This window comes from Triticum urartu, chromosome 2A (assembly GCF_056163025.1).
Source record: "Triticum urartu cultivar PI428250 chromosome 2A, HENAU_Tu73, whole genome shotgun sequence".
In the NCBI taxonomy this organism is placed as follows: Eukaryota; Viridiplantae; Streptophyta; class Magnoliopsida; order Poales; family Poaceae; genus Triticum; species Triticum urartu.
Window position 1 is genome coordinate 506,449,891 of NC_141874.1, and position 14,596 is coordinate 506,464,486.

Below are 14,596 nucleotides of genomic sequence, written 5' to 3' on the forward strand. Positions count from 1 at the left end.
CTGCGTGCACCCGGAAGCGGCACGGGCGATGCTCTCTCGGTCGGCGCGCCGCAATCAATGCCGGCGCCAGTGAGAGGTCGCGTCCGCTCTGGCCGGGCATGAATGCAGCACTGACCGTTTTGGGCGGGAAGCACGCGCGGGTGATGAAGAGGGTTCGGGTTGGTCAGGACCGGCCGTGGCAGCGGTCCGGACATGCGCAAACAAGAGATGTTGTACGTTAATATTGCTGCGTATATAATTAACAACGTAAATAATGTGCCAGTTGGACAAATATGATTGGAGATGGATATGGAAATGGAATTTTATGTAAACACGGATATGCATGTCTATGTCTATGTGTGTGTGCGCGACGACTCTTGCGACCTGGAAACGGGATGTCTATGTCTATGTAGTTTGGTTTATTTTGATCTTGTGCACGTGACTTTAATATGTTTGGTTACTGCTGCTTCTTGTTTCATGCACAGGCGAGGGCACCTGTTGAGCATCTAATTGGGCAGTTTGCATCCGGAATGACCAGCTTGCTCGGGAAGTTGGTTGAGGGTTGGACGTCCCTTAATGGCTCTGACAGCGACGCGGTTGCGAGGCAGTTCACTCCATTCGTTACAGAAAGGACACATCGGCCAACTGGTTGCCGCGGTCGGTACGACTACAACAGCTCGCAGGAGCTTCCTGACACACAAGATGAACTAGATGGAGATGCTGCTCTCGACAAGGATGACGACAATGACATGGAGAACGTGCAACATGACACCGACGATGATGAACATGTCGACGTTCGTGCAGGTGGTAAGAAGGGCAAGGGTGTACCACATGTCCCCTCACCGAAGAAAGTCAAAGAACAGACAGCTGTGAGAGGCAAGGGGGTGTCGCCCTCAAAGAGGGGGAGGGATCCAGAGGATGTTGGGCAGGGCTCTCCTGTCAAGAGACCTAGGACCGATCTCTCAGCTGCTAGGAGAAGGTTTGACTTCTATTTTAGTGTTTTGTTTTGTCTATCCTTTCGAACAGACTAACCCCCTTTGCCATTTGTTTTTGCTAAGCATGGCAACGATTTTCGTGTCTGACACTTGGCACCTTTTTTGCCTCTTTCTTATATGTGCAGCGAGGCGACATCTGGTGGACGAGCAGTTACGAAGAAACAAGCACCAACGCCAACTCGTGTTTCTGCTCGATTGAACAAGGGTGCCCCTATTGCTGGTGACACACCTTCCACTAGGTCATCTCCTCGTACGTCGACGTCCAACACCGGTGATCTTGTCGTGTTGCCGGATTTGAGGAAGACAGTCAAGAAGTAGGCTATCCCTGTTCTTTTTTCATTGCCATATTGCTATATTTTGGCTTTTGAATGCAGCTGTTCAGCTTGCCACATGGGCTACTGCCATCAGTCCCACATTACAACTATTGTTTCTCCCATGCTCTATTTCTTTTTACTTCATGGAAACTCCTGCTTGTTTTGCATGTCAACTGCTAACCAGGCAAAATGGCAACTCTTATTCCACCTACATGGCAACTACCAGCTTTTCCATCTGTTTGTGCACTCATCCACACCTAGTTTGGAAATGGCAGTCCTGGCACATCACACATTTCTTATATTTTTTAAGATGCGTACCATGGCAACTGCTGCTTGTTCTGCATGGCAACTGCTAACTAGGCCACATGGCAACTCTTATTCCACATACATGGCAACTATCAGCTGTTCATCTAACAATGTTCGTGTGTTTTTTTATTTTTTAGGGTGAAGAAGACTACCACACGCGTGACCAAGCAGAACCCCAGAGACCCACTCAAACGCATACGCTCAAAGCTGTTGACAGGTGGCAACTCAGACGTTCATGAGGCGTCAGTGCACAAACCTGTTGCTGCACCGTCCACTGTTCCCACTAGCTTTATGCAAGCGGCCGACCATCTCCGCCGGTTGCAGATGTGTAGGCTACAACAGCAGGCATCTGTACATCTAGGAGTGACGAGTCGGTATCTGCCAGGACTGCTGAAATATTGCCCACTCTGCTGGCAATGAAGGATGCTGCTATGAGCCATGCCACCTGATCAGCAAGTGTTGAAGTGGACGCCCCCGAGAACAACCTAAGCAAGGAAGATTCCCGCTCATCTGAGACAGATTCCAAGTGCGTGGGTGGTGGCACTTCTACGTCCATGAAAGAAGGGGCTCAGGCGACAGTTCATAATGATATGCCATCCACAGGTGAGACTCTTGGCATAATAGCTCCTGCTTCTGGTGCTCCGGAGGTTGCCAAGGTGACTGTTACGCGAGCTGGTCTTCCACCTAAGCCTCGTCGCCCCCGCAAGCAATCTGCAGACATACCCAACACGCCGGCTGTAGCTAGGAGCATCAGAGATGACTCTGGTTATGTGCCTGCGTCCACATTGTTCCCGCCACCTTCTAGAAGCAATGTTATGGAGAGAACGGAAGACCAGAGTACAACCGACCCAGGTGGCAAGCCGGGCACGACTGACGGAGTTGAACGTGCGGAGCGGACTGCATCTTTCCCCGCAGTGGATAACCCCAACTTAAAGCTGCGCACTTCTAAGCTCCCGGTCAACATCGGTGTCCCCTACAGCCCAAACAAGAAGATTGCCAAGGAAGCTGCGACTGATACCGCTGACAGCACGCCCCACCCTATGAATAAGCCCGATGATTCTGCAGCGGCCGATGCAGAAATGTTTATTGATCTTTCACCCTTGGATTCTGCCCAACAAGTTGTTCGCGGTCCAGCCAGCAGGCAGGAGAGGCACCCAATGGCCTTCACCCCACCGAGCTGTAGCCTTGGCATCGATCGCAGTCAAGATGAACCAGTGGTGCAAGATTCTTCACCAATTGCCTTTGCTTTCCCGGCAGGCATGGCCCCAATGATGGCGCAGCCAATGGTCGAGGGCAGGAAGGCTGTGAAGTTCGCAGAGCCGATTGTGCAAGGTACATTTCTTATGCGTTTATCATTTTCGTGTATACATCTTTTTAGTCTGACTTTTGTCCCAACCACTTTTTTGGGTTCTCACTTTTGTGATGGAAAATGTTATCTAATGGACATGGCAACTGGATTCCATTAGAAGTGCCACCCCTGGTTTTGTGAGGCAGCATAGGGTAGTTCACACGCCACCCGCGGATGATTATGAGCCGAAAGTCAAGGCCACAAAGGATTAGAACCAACTGTACGAAATTGTCAAGCGCTTTGGAAATGCGAGGTCCAACGGCAATCACATGAAGGAGCTGAAAGCGTAATGACCACACCCACATAAACCTCTCATTTGCTTTGCCCTTTTTACTATTCATCTTTTTGCTATTTCTAGATATGCTCTGTTTATGTTTTATTTTCTTTTTTTACTTAGTAGACATGATTCTTTCATGTTATATCATTTTCATACAGCTCATGTTTGCACAGAACCAAGATCATACAATGTGATGCGACGTACGTTGACCTGGGTGATCTTGCCGAGTCTGTGAGGCCACTCGGTAAAATGTCGAAGAATGTAGTTGCATATGGGATTGACTTCATCAACATGCATATGGATATGTCTCCCGACAAAACAATCATGCAGTACACTATGACGTGCAAAATATGGGATGGTGACTTCCACCAGAAAATCCCGAGGAAGCATTTTGCTGCGCATGGTGATTTCAAACTCACAATGAAGAAATGTGTGAGTACTCCTGCCTTTTTTGCACATTTTTCCTCCCATGTTGTTTTTTGCCAGTAGCTATGCTTCAGATGTGGGCTACACCCTGTTTTGTGACAGTTGTTTCATGTGGCAACAGCTGCCATGTAATATGACTTCTGATTTACTTTCTTAATACAACCCATGTGGCAACTTCAAACTAAAATACATGGCAACTTTGTTCATGGATGGCAACTTCTTTTTAATTACCCACTATAACTAAACATTATACGTTGGTCTACTTTTCTTGGACCCTTGATGCTTTTATGTCACTCATGTGCCTGTTAGTGTAACCGGTGATATCTTTACATGCATTTTCCCAACTACATCATTTATGTTCTTAATGTGAACTCTGCTTCTTCTTTCCTTCATTTTTGTTTGCAGGTCTTGTTCCCCATGTTCCAGGAGCTTGCACCACACGACCCACACGACAAGTGTGGTCACCACTACGCGATTTGCCTTGACCTAAAGAACCAACATTTTGAGGTGCTTGATTCAATGCGTTGAGAAGCTGATGCAGACCTTACTACGCATGTTGAATACTTCATCAACAACCTCAAAGAGACATGGAACCGTCACTATGAAAACTCAAAGGTCAAAATCAGACGTTTTCCAATTGAGTACGTGGTGACTACGAAGCAAGGAAACGGGTAATTACTATCTTTTTCTTCATGTGTCCTCTACACCAATGCTAACCCTCTTGTCACCTCTGAATTGAAGTTTACAATTTTTCTCTCTGTTCTTTGTGAGCTCATCCGATTCTTTTATTGTTTAGGCACGACTGTGGCTTTCACATGTTGGAATACCTTGCAAAGTGGGAAGGTCGACGGGTTTGTGTTGTCACAGCTGCAATGGTTGTCAAGCTCCGCAAAATTTACACATGGAACTGGTTGATGAATGAAGATTTCAAAACGCGTTCCAACGCACGTGAGTTCATAGAGGAAGCTGTCAAGAAAGCCACCAAGAAGTACAAGTGATCACGTGGTGCTCCATACCGAACGCCTACCTTATATTCTGTTGCCGAGGAATGTAAGGTATTACTTTCGTTCTTTTCAAAACCATGTTCGTGTACTATGTTATGACTGCATCTCCGCGTAGCCTAGTATGTCGTAGTGGTCTGTGAGCGACATTTGAATATGTTTCTATAATATATGTGTGGATGTGAACCTATTTTTTAGGTGTGGCAGCAGATACGTTTATGTTTTTCAGTATTATTATGCGTTCATCGTTGGTAGTACCAGTTTGATGTTTTGACTGCATCTATGATGTTTGAAAACATGGCAAATGTAGTTCATCAGATGCGGTTAGTGAAAGTTATCGTCCTTCTTCATTTGTCTGTTTGGTTCTTTTTTTCATTGCTAACTATACCGACTAGCATGGTAGTTTGATCACGCAGCCGTAACCTGTGCGGTTGCTTCATGAGACCGTTTCAACTTGTTCCCCATAGTTTGCACCACAATACAATATGTGTGACTAAAATGCGCTGACTGAACATCGAAATCTACACGATGAAGAGTCAGTACAACTAACATGGCATACTCAGTACAACTAACATGGCAGATGTAGTACAAATAACATGGCAAATTCAGTAGAAATGGCATGGCAGATTCAGTAGAGATGGCATGGCAGATTCAGTAGAAATGGCATGGCAGATTCAGTAGAAATTGCATGGCAGATTCAGTTCAAGTAACATGGAAAATTCAGTACCATACACGTGGAAACTGTAGTTATTCATTCATGGCATTTTGCTTCACATTCTGATGCCCCTGAAGAGTCACTCTCCAATTTTTACAAAATTTAGAACATCTAGATTACAAAAAAAATGTCACCATGGACTAAGTCACAGTGCTCCAATGTTGCTTACGGATTGCCCGTCCCATTCTTTGGTTTCTTGTGTTTTGCTGCTTGAATCTCCAATCCCGATTTGTATCTTATCTCTTTTGGATGCCCTTTCATGATGGAACGGGGCGGGTTCCTAACCTGGGTTCGTGTGCTTGCTGTTCCAGATCCTATCTCCGAGTTTTCAGATGATGGCCCCGTGGATGAAGGAACACTTGATGTGCGGGGGAACCTGTGTAAGGCTTCCTCAGCTTTCCTCTTCTTGATCTCATCAAGCTCTCTTTTGAGGGCCTTCCTGTGTTTTTCTGCGACCCTCGCTGTCTCATCACTCTTGCACGCTTCATCAATTAGTTCAGCATAGTTCTTTGTCAACACAACATGCCTCACGGCCTCCATGGTTGACTCTGGTCTCTCGTCATGCACAGCCAAAACTGCGTTTGATGTTTGCGGCACCAATGCGTCGTGAGCGTCCCAAGTCCATCGCCGCCTTATGAAATGGGGGGGGGGGCATTCGTGTCACCGCTTTCATGTCCATTACTTTTAGTATGTGACAGCACACAATCCCGTCTCGTTCAAATTTGCAGCATTGGCAGTAGTATTCACCTTCGCTTATCGATGCCTTCACAAAGTAGTTCCTTCCCTTGTCCGGGTCTTCAGGTTCTGAATCCGACATGCCCATGATATAACACACCTTGAACGTATGTTCGTCCACCTGGAAAGCCGTGTACATGCTGGCACACTTTATTTCTTCCTGGAATCTGCAAGTTTTGTGTGGTTTTTGTTAAACTCTTGTGTGAAGTTTTTTTAGCACCTTTTGTTGTTGTGACCAATGGAATTATAGTTCGTTCAAACATGGCAACTACAGTTCATCGAACATGGCAACTGCAGTTGAGTAAACATGGCAACTACAGTTCATTAAACATGGCAACTGCAGTTCACTAAACATGGCAACTACATAACAACTTCATTTGGCATTTGCATTCCATACCATCATGGCTAGTGGAAGTAAAGTTCATTAAACATGGCAACTGCAGTTCATGAAACATGGCAACTGCAGTTGAGCAAACATGGCAACTGCAGTTGAGTAAACATGGCAACTATAGTTCATTAAACACGGCAAACTGTAGTTCATTAAACATGGCAACTACATATCATGGTTACTCTGTACTCAATGGCTACTTTAAAAAAATCACCATTTTCAAATAAGCTTTTCAACTGCATTGCATTCTACATGGCACCTACTACCTCCATGATTGTGCAAATAAGATTGTAACACAACTGACTTACTTGTTAAAAATCTTGTTGGTGTATATCTTGCTAATCTGCCTCTCCATTGGTAAATACGTTAGCAATTTTGGCTGCTTGAGCGCGGTGTTTGCTTCTTGCTGTAGCTCGGACCCCAGTATTTTTTGTTGCAAAGCGTTGTACTGCTTGGCAAACTGTAGCAATGAGTTGCCAGGGCTGACGTACCGCTTCAAAACAGCAATGAACCCCTCACTACATTGTGTAGTCTGCAGAAACGGGAAGAAACACTGCATGAAGTAGCCCGGCACCCAGTACATTCGCTTTTCCCACAAGCTAGCAAGCGTCTCGTGGTCTTGGACTTGATATGTTTCAATCATAGCCATACAGCTCCTTTCAAACTCCTCCACCGTCAAGCTGTGGTCCATGCACAGCTCGAATGCCTTGTGCAGCTCTGGATGGTCAGCAAAGAACGGTCCTAGCGTCTCCTCAGCCTTGTTTATATTGTGCCACCTGCAGTGCATGTGCACTGCCAACGGAAAGACCTCCTCTATGCCTGCACGCATGCTAAAATCCTAGTCTGTTATTATGTTCATCGGAGCAAGTCCACCCATGCACTCCAAGAAGGTCTTGAACAGCCAAATGTACCCATCCGTGTCTTTGTTCCGAATGAGCCTGCATCCGAACTGCAATGACTGATTGTGGTTATTTATTCCTATGAATGGGGCGCATGGCATCTCGTACATATTAGTGAGATATGTCGCGTTGAATGAAATGCAGTCTCGGAAATGTTTGTAGGCTCTTCTTGCAGCACCATCCACCCAATACATGTTCCTGACACGGTCCTCATCGTCCAATCTTATCCTATAGAAGAAATCTAGATCTTCTTTCGCTTTCTCATCAAAGTAGGCTATCGTGGCTTCTATGTCAGCCAACTTGCTTTCTCTATGGTACTTTGCCTTTAGGTTTGTGACGTCCGCCAGTATGTAGGGCATGCTACTCAGAGTCCCACTTTTGCTATGGATGAGGGAGAGTATCTGGACCATTCTTGATGGACCGATGTTACAATCATGTAGCAACTTTATGAATTTCTTCTCGAGGGGGTGAATCCCCTGTGGGCGGTTAGAAATTTTACCAGGTCAAACTTCTTTATTAGCTCGTGGTTGTGCTCGTCAAAATATTCATTGACCACCCACTGTGCTCCATCTACGTTCAGCTTACATTGGACATGGCATTCCGTCTTGAAAATGATACCTCTTTTTCGTTCCGGAACGACAGGCGCATCACCTTTGCCCTTCTTGTTTCTTCGTGACTTGTAGCACCTAATCTCACCTCTGCTGTACTCATTAGTTTTTTTAATTTTCCTATGGTATTCGGTGTTGACCGCAAACCCATGGAACTTTGCATATGTCTGGTAGAATTCCTCTGCATCTTCAAATGAATCAAATCTCTGCCCAAGATACGGTGCCTGAGGTACTATGATTTCTGATTGCCCACCATATTCATCCCCTTATGCTTCATCATCGGTTTCATCATTCACTTCAGTATCGGCGGCTGTTTCATCTGCTTGAGTGTTGCTTGTGCTGGTCTGCAAAGGCGTGCTTGTCGGTATTGCTGGAACGATTGCCATTTCCGACACTGACTCGGCATTGTTTGTGGCATGAGTGTTGGCTGGCTGGTGGAACGCGTCTTCCGTGCGCTCAGAGCTCCCCGCAGTAGATGTCCCCGCGCCGCTGTTAATTGTAGTTGAAGGTCCTATAATAAAAAAACCAGGTACGAGCGTAAGATTTTGCTTGAATGGCATGTTTATCGTAACGAAGTACAACAACTGCATGTGATTTTGCATGACATCAGTCACACAGCAAGCCGTGAATCTGCATATGGCCATGCATGGCAACTATAATTCTCCAGTAATGGCAGATGCAGTCCAACAACATGGCAACTACTATTGCCAACACATGGCAACCAGTGTCTTTTAGCATCAGAACTTGTAGTATATAGCAATGGCAGCTACAGTCCAACATACATGGCAACTATTGTTGCCAACACATGGCAACCAGTATATTCTAGCACCAAAACTTGTATTCTAGGCCTGAGCTCAGTAGGCAAATGTGAACAATAATGAATGTTGCACCCACTCTTATAGCAATTGGCAAATCTCGAAGAAAATATACGACTCTTTTTGCACACGACCACTTGGTAGCATTTTTTGTTTGTTTTTTCCACCACCATCATTACAAATCTACTTTTCCTCACATGCTATTCCCACAAAAGCAAATGCGGTGCTGCTTTCTGGTTCACATTATTTTTTTACCTTGTTGTGCCGCATGTGCCGATCTTGTGTGGTCTGTCATTCCAAATTGATGTGCTCTATCTACAATAGCGCTTTCCTGCAATTGTGAAGCTTTCCATGAGACGTTTGCCGATGTGGTTCCAACGTAACAACCTATGGTCATGGTAGCAGTTGGTCATTGCATGGCAACTGTAGTTTGTTCAACATAGCACATGTAGTGGTCCAACCATGCCACATAGATTTGTTCACACTTTGTGATCCACAGTTGTTTATACATTGCTGGCACATTTGATTATACATGGCAACTGCAGTTGTCCAGGCATGGCCACTGCAGCTGTGCAGCCATGGCAACTGCATCTGTCAGATATGTTCCTTTCTCCTAACTCACTGTCCACAACTTCACTTGCATGCATTCACCTATGTACAACATTGATGGTAGGTACATGGTTGGCGCCTGATGCCACGTGCTGCATGAAGGTCCTACATTTTCCCGACATAACTCGTGAGTCTTTTTCATCCTTGCAAGTTTAATTTCATGTCCACAATAGTAAGTTTCTTTTTTGTATGCGTTCCCTTGATTTTCCACATTAGCTAGCTGAAGTTGGTTGCCCGTACATTTGTCAGCGTTAGCGCCCTGTGACGAAACTTGCCATGCTGCCCCCCTGATTGTGGTTTGGTCATAAGAACCTGCTAAAAATTAGATTGTAGGACATAAGTAGAATGACATCTTCATTGTCACGAACATGGCAACTGTTTCTTCTTTGTTTGTCATGCATCGTACCGATGTACGCGTAGTGCTCTAGTAGTGGCAGCAATAGCCCTGAAGAAATGAGTTGATTGTACTCTGTTGCATCCCAAGGTGGTGTTTCCGGCCTTTGAGAAAGCCAAGGATCAGTGCCATCTTCGTGATTCATTCTTCTGCTTTCTTTTCTGCCATTGTGTTTTTAGTCACTGCATGAACAATAACGCATCAACAAGCCGCAAAAAGCATTCTTGTTGTTTGCACGTAGAAGATAACACGACAATCTCATAACATTTCTTGCGTAGGCAACCAACACCTCATGCCAAGTAGGACATGCACATCCATTCTCTTTTTTGAATTCTAGATGCCAGCTATCATTTTGAAGCGATGGCAACAGACAACAAAATAGGATGGCAAGCAATAAGATAAACATGGTGGCAACTATGGACAACGTTAGATGGCAACTGACGTTAGATACAAGTGGCAATTATTTTTCCTCTCTCCCTATGCCAAATTCCTCCTTTCTCTCCCTTTTTTATAGTGATTCCTACGGACGCTCCATTACCAACTACTCGCACCAAGACAACCCAGAAGCTTGGCACAACTCTAGCATAGTACATGGCAGATCTGGCGTATGTTTTGGTGGGCAAATGCAAAGACACACAAATTTGTGGGGTGTTTGCCCTGATAGCATTGATCTAGTTGCCATCTTCGTGGGAAAATTTGCAATTTCATATTTCTTGGCAATAGAAGGTCGAGAAACAGAAGGAGATTGGAGATCCACCTGTTTTAGCTCGTCGTCTTGGGACGGCGAGTTGGGGTGGGAGGGGTGGTGGTGGTTAGCGATGGGAAGGCGCTAGGGATCCTCTTTGGTTTCCATGGCAACCAGAGAAGGAAGGCGATAGAGGTAGGGGATTGAGAGGTGGGAGACAATGGCGGCAGGGCGGACTAGGGATCGGAAGGAGCCCGGGACGGCTGGCGTGCTGGATCATGCGGGCAGTGCGGTCGTCTGGCCCGGACGTGTGGGCAGTTTTGCCACACAGCGAACGTGCGGGCTGTGGCTGTGCGTGCCCGGACGTGGTCGTGCGGGCAGGTTCTTCTCCATGCCACACGAGGCGTGTGGCACAACCACCCAATACACCACACGTGTGGCAGTTATCGCGTCCTAAAATAAAGATGACCCTCGGGTTAATTACTTCCAAGGGAAAGGTATAGGTTGTTAGGCAAATGTAAAACCAAGGTTGGGCCTTGCTGGAGGAGTTTTATTCAAAGCGAACTGTCAAGGGGTTCCCATAACACCGAACCGCGTAAGGAACGCAAAATCAAGGAACATAACACCGGTATGATGGAAACTAGGGCGGCAAGAGTGGAAGAAAACACCAGGCATAAGGCCGAGCCTTCCAACCTTTACCAAGTATATAGATGCATTAAATTAAATAAGAGATATTGTGATATCCCAACATATCCATGTTCGAACATGGAACAAACTTCAGCTTCACCTGCAACTAACAACGCTATAAGAGGGGCTGAGCAAAGCGGTAACTTAGCCAAACAACGGTTTTCCAGGAAAGGTGGGTTAGAGGCTTGACATGGCAATATGGGAGGCATGGTATAACAAGTGGTAGGTAGCGTGACATACCGATAGAATGAACAACTAGCAAACAAAGATAGAAGTGATTTCGAGGGTATGGTCATCTTTCCTGAGATCCTGCAAGGAAGAAGAACGAGTCCATGAAGAAGATAAATGGACGTAGTCGAACGAATCCTCACAACTCCAGAACGAAACCGAAGCTAACGAGAGAAGCAACCCGGAAAGAAGCAAGCAACATAGTAAACAACCATCACATAAACATGGCATGATGCACAACCAAGTATGATGCATGTCCGGTTTAATGATTCATGGCATGGCAAAGTGCAACAAACAATACTACAAGTTAAGTGGAGCTTGCATATTGACGAAACACCACATTTGATTATTTAGTTCACTCCTTGTTATGTACCCCACAATATTAAATGTTGTTAAACATGGCAAGATGTGAAGCATGTATAAACTAACTATTTAGGCAAGTTTAAATGAGGCCGGAAACAACAAGCAACAAGTCCGTAAAAAACATCATGTGCATATTTTAAAGTTGGTACTGTTCTGCCCTATACACAATTTTAGAGTTGTCAAACAGGCAAAGTACTGCCACCATGTTAATCTATACATTTTTCTACCCCATTTACATATAAAGTTTATTTAAAATGGAGCTACGGTTATTTAGTTATGAAATAAAGCATTTTAACATGGCATTTAAGCAAATTAAACACAAACAGCATTTTAAACATTTTAAACATGCATGAAAGTTGGATATTATCAAACTAGATGAAATTCTAACCATTTTACATATATGACATGATTTATTTGGATGCATGGTTAAATAGTTATTAGCAGTTTAAAACAGGGGCATTTCTGTATTATGCATGTCTAGGATTTAATGACAAATTCGCAGAGAGGCACTTCACATATATGATGTCTATCTAAACTGGATAGCATAGCATAACATAATTCAAAGATATGATGAATAACTAAACAGGATCGCATGACATAATTCACCTACATGTTATCTAAGTAATCAGGATCGCATCATTTAATTCACATACGTGATTTATATGCTAAACAGAGGGCATTCATATGATGTCTGAACTAAGAACATGGTGTTGAATATTGTGTATATGATGTCTAAACTATGCAATGCAAGACACCATATGCATGATATGAGCAGTATAACCATGCCAAGTTAGAGCATACACCTCAGTGGGGGAATAGAACTGGTCATCTGTCTCTGAATCCATCTCTGAGGAGCTATCAGGACCCAACAAGAGATCTTCTTCGACAGGTAGCACTGTCTGCTCTGAAGGCCTTGTTTTCACTCCAGATTTTTCCATCTCCCACCCAAATGGCTGATTCACAGGAAGAGTAGTTTAATGTACAAACATTGTCGACAAATGGAAATGTAATGAAGAAAAGGATGGGCAAGATATCATTCATATATATGATGCCTGGTTAAACAGGATGGCATTGCACATTTCACATATATTATGGTTGGCTAAAAGACATGAGACTGCATAATTCCCATATATGATATAGAAACTAAACAGGTGGCATTACAGAACATGTCTAAACTAAGCAGATGACATATATGATGTCAAAAGTAGGCAATGCAAGGCAACATATGCATGATATGACTAACATCATCATGCCAAGGTAGAGAAAACACCTTGGGGGGTAAATAGGAGTGGTCAGCGGCGTTTGAATCCGCCTCAGAACAGATATCTTCCTCTGGATTACAATTTGGAGAGGGGTGGGGAGGGTTTGCCATCGGACCCACCATGGAGCGATGTCTGCATGACATTGTATTGCCGCGCAAAACTCTTCTCTTTTTCTCTACATGTTCAACATGACTGTGTACAATATCTGACATGCATACGAAAAAAATATGGTGAGACTATGTAAGGAGAGCATGCAGAAATTTAGAGTGATTGTAACAACCAGTGGATCGATGTTTTTCTGTTGAACCAAAATAGCCCTAATGGATCGACGTGAATGTATAGTAATAAGTGATGCAACAAGTGTACAACCTCTTTGCCGTAGCTGTGTCGACCTCAGCATCATTGGGTTGGTCGCTGAAGCAGTTGAGGCAGAGGTGGCTGTCGCGGGTGTGGAGGAAGATCTGAGGAATCTATAGACGGCGTCCAGGGCACTGCTCTATTGTGACGGATCGTTCTGTCGTTGGAGCAGCTCCGGTGAGCCGTAAGACGTCAAGGCTGAAGCAGCACAAGACAGACATCATCAATCTCAAGTGGGATTCTAATAGCATCTCCAATAGATGATGTAAAATGGATGTAAAATTAACATCATGAAAAACCACCTGACTACAACAGATGAGGAAAAACTATTGACTCTGAACTTAACTGTCGAAACTGAAATTTACTGTGGAATCTGAATGCTACTGTCGAAACTGAACGCAATGGTAGCAGAGAGGCACTTGACATGTAGTTTAGGGAGGGCCTGCAGTTCATCTTCAACCTGCACCCCCCCGAACCGCCAGCCACCACCGGCCGAACCGCCAGCCCCAACGCCGCCTCGCCGCCCCGAAACAACTCGCCACTGCCGCCCCGGCCAGCCCTCTAGGCCCCCCGCCCCACCCTGAACCCTAAGATAGATAGTGGGGTACCTCTCCGGCGAGCCCCCGTCCCCGTTGCGGGTGGTTCTTCCTTAACTCCGGTGAGCCCCCCAACCCCTGAAAATCAACTGACCCAAAAGTCGATTCAGTCAACTGAAGTGTGGCTTAATCGGAGCAGAGCAGCAGCATGAGCGAGGGGGAGAGCATCAGCAGCAGCTGGGCGAGCGAGCGAGCGAGCAAGAGCCGGAGCAGCAGCAAATCTGGCTCGTATGTACGCCACCGCCGAAGGGGCCTCACACTGGGGGAGAGCCGTCGTGGAGATGTTGTTGAGCAACGTTGCAGAAAACAAAAATTTTCCTACGGTTTCACCAAGATCCATCTATGAGTTCATCTAGCAACGAGTGATCGGATTGCATCTACATACCTTTGTAGATCACGCGCGGAAGCGTTCAAAGAACGGGGATGAGGAAGTCGTACTCGACGTGATCCAAATCACCGGAGATCCTAGCGCTGAACGGACGGCACCTCCCTCCATCAAGGGGAAAGGAGGGGTTGATGAAGATCCAGCAGCACGACGGCGTGGTGGTGGATGCAGGGGTCACCGTAGCAGGGCTTCGCCGTTCTACTGCGAGAGGGAGAGGTGTAGCA

General features: G+C 45.5%; 2 protein-coding genes across 2 annotated transcripts; both read right to left on the minus strand.

Annotated features, from left to right (window-relative positions):
* Positions 1 to 5,526: 5,526 nt before the first annotated feature.
* LOC147985654 (protein FAR1-RELATED SEQUENCE 5-like) lies at positions 5,527 to 7,271 on the minus strand. Its single transcript, XM_087541678.1, has 3 exons — positions 6,793 to 7,271; positions 6,109 to 6,263; positions 5,527 to 5,936 (listed from the first exon to the last, which is right to left on the minus strand). Exons 1-3 carry the CDS (start codon positions 7,269 to 7,271, stop codon positions 5,527 to 5,529), a joined length of 1,044 nt encoding a protein of 347 aa, XP_087397804.1.
* Positions 7,272 to 7,322: 51 nt separating this feature from the next.
* Positions 7,323 to 7,742, minus strand: LOC147985655 (protein FAR1-RELATED SEQUENCE 3-like). Its single transcript, XM_087541679.1, has one exon. The coding sequence runs from the start codon at positions 7,740 to 7,742 to the stop codon at positions 7,323 to 7,325; it is 420 nt and encodes a 139-aa protein (XP_087397805.1).
* Positions 7,743 to 14,596: the final 6,854 nt, after the last annotated feature.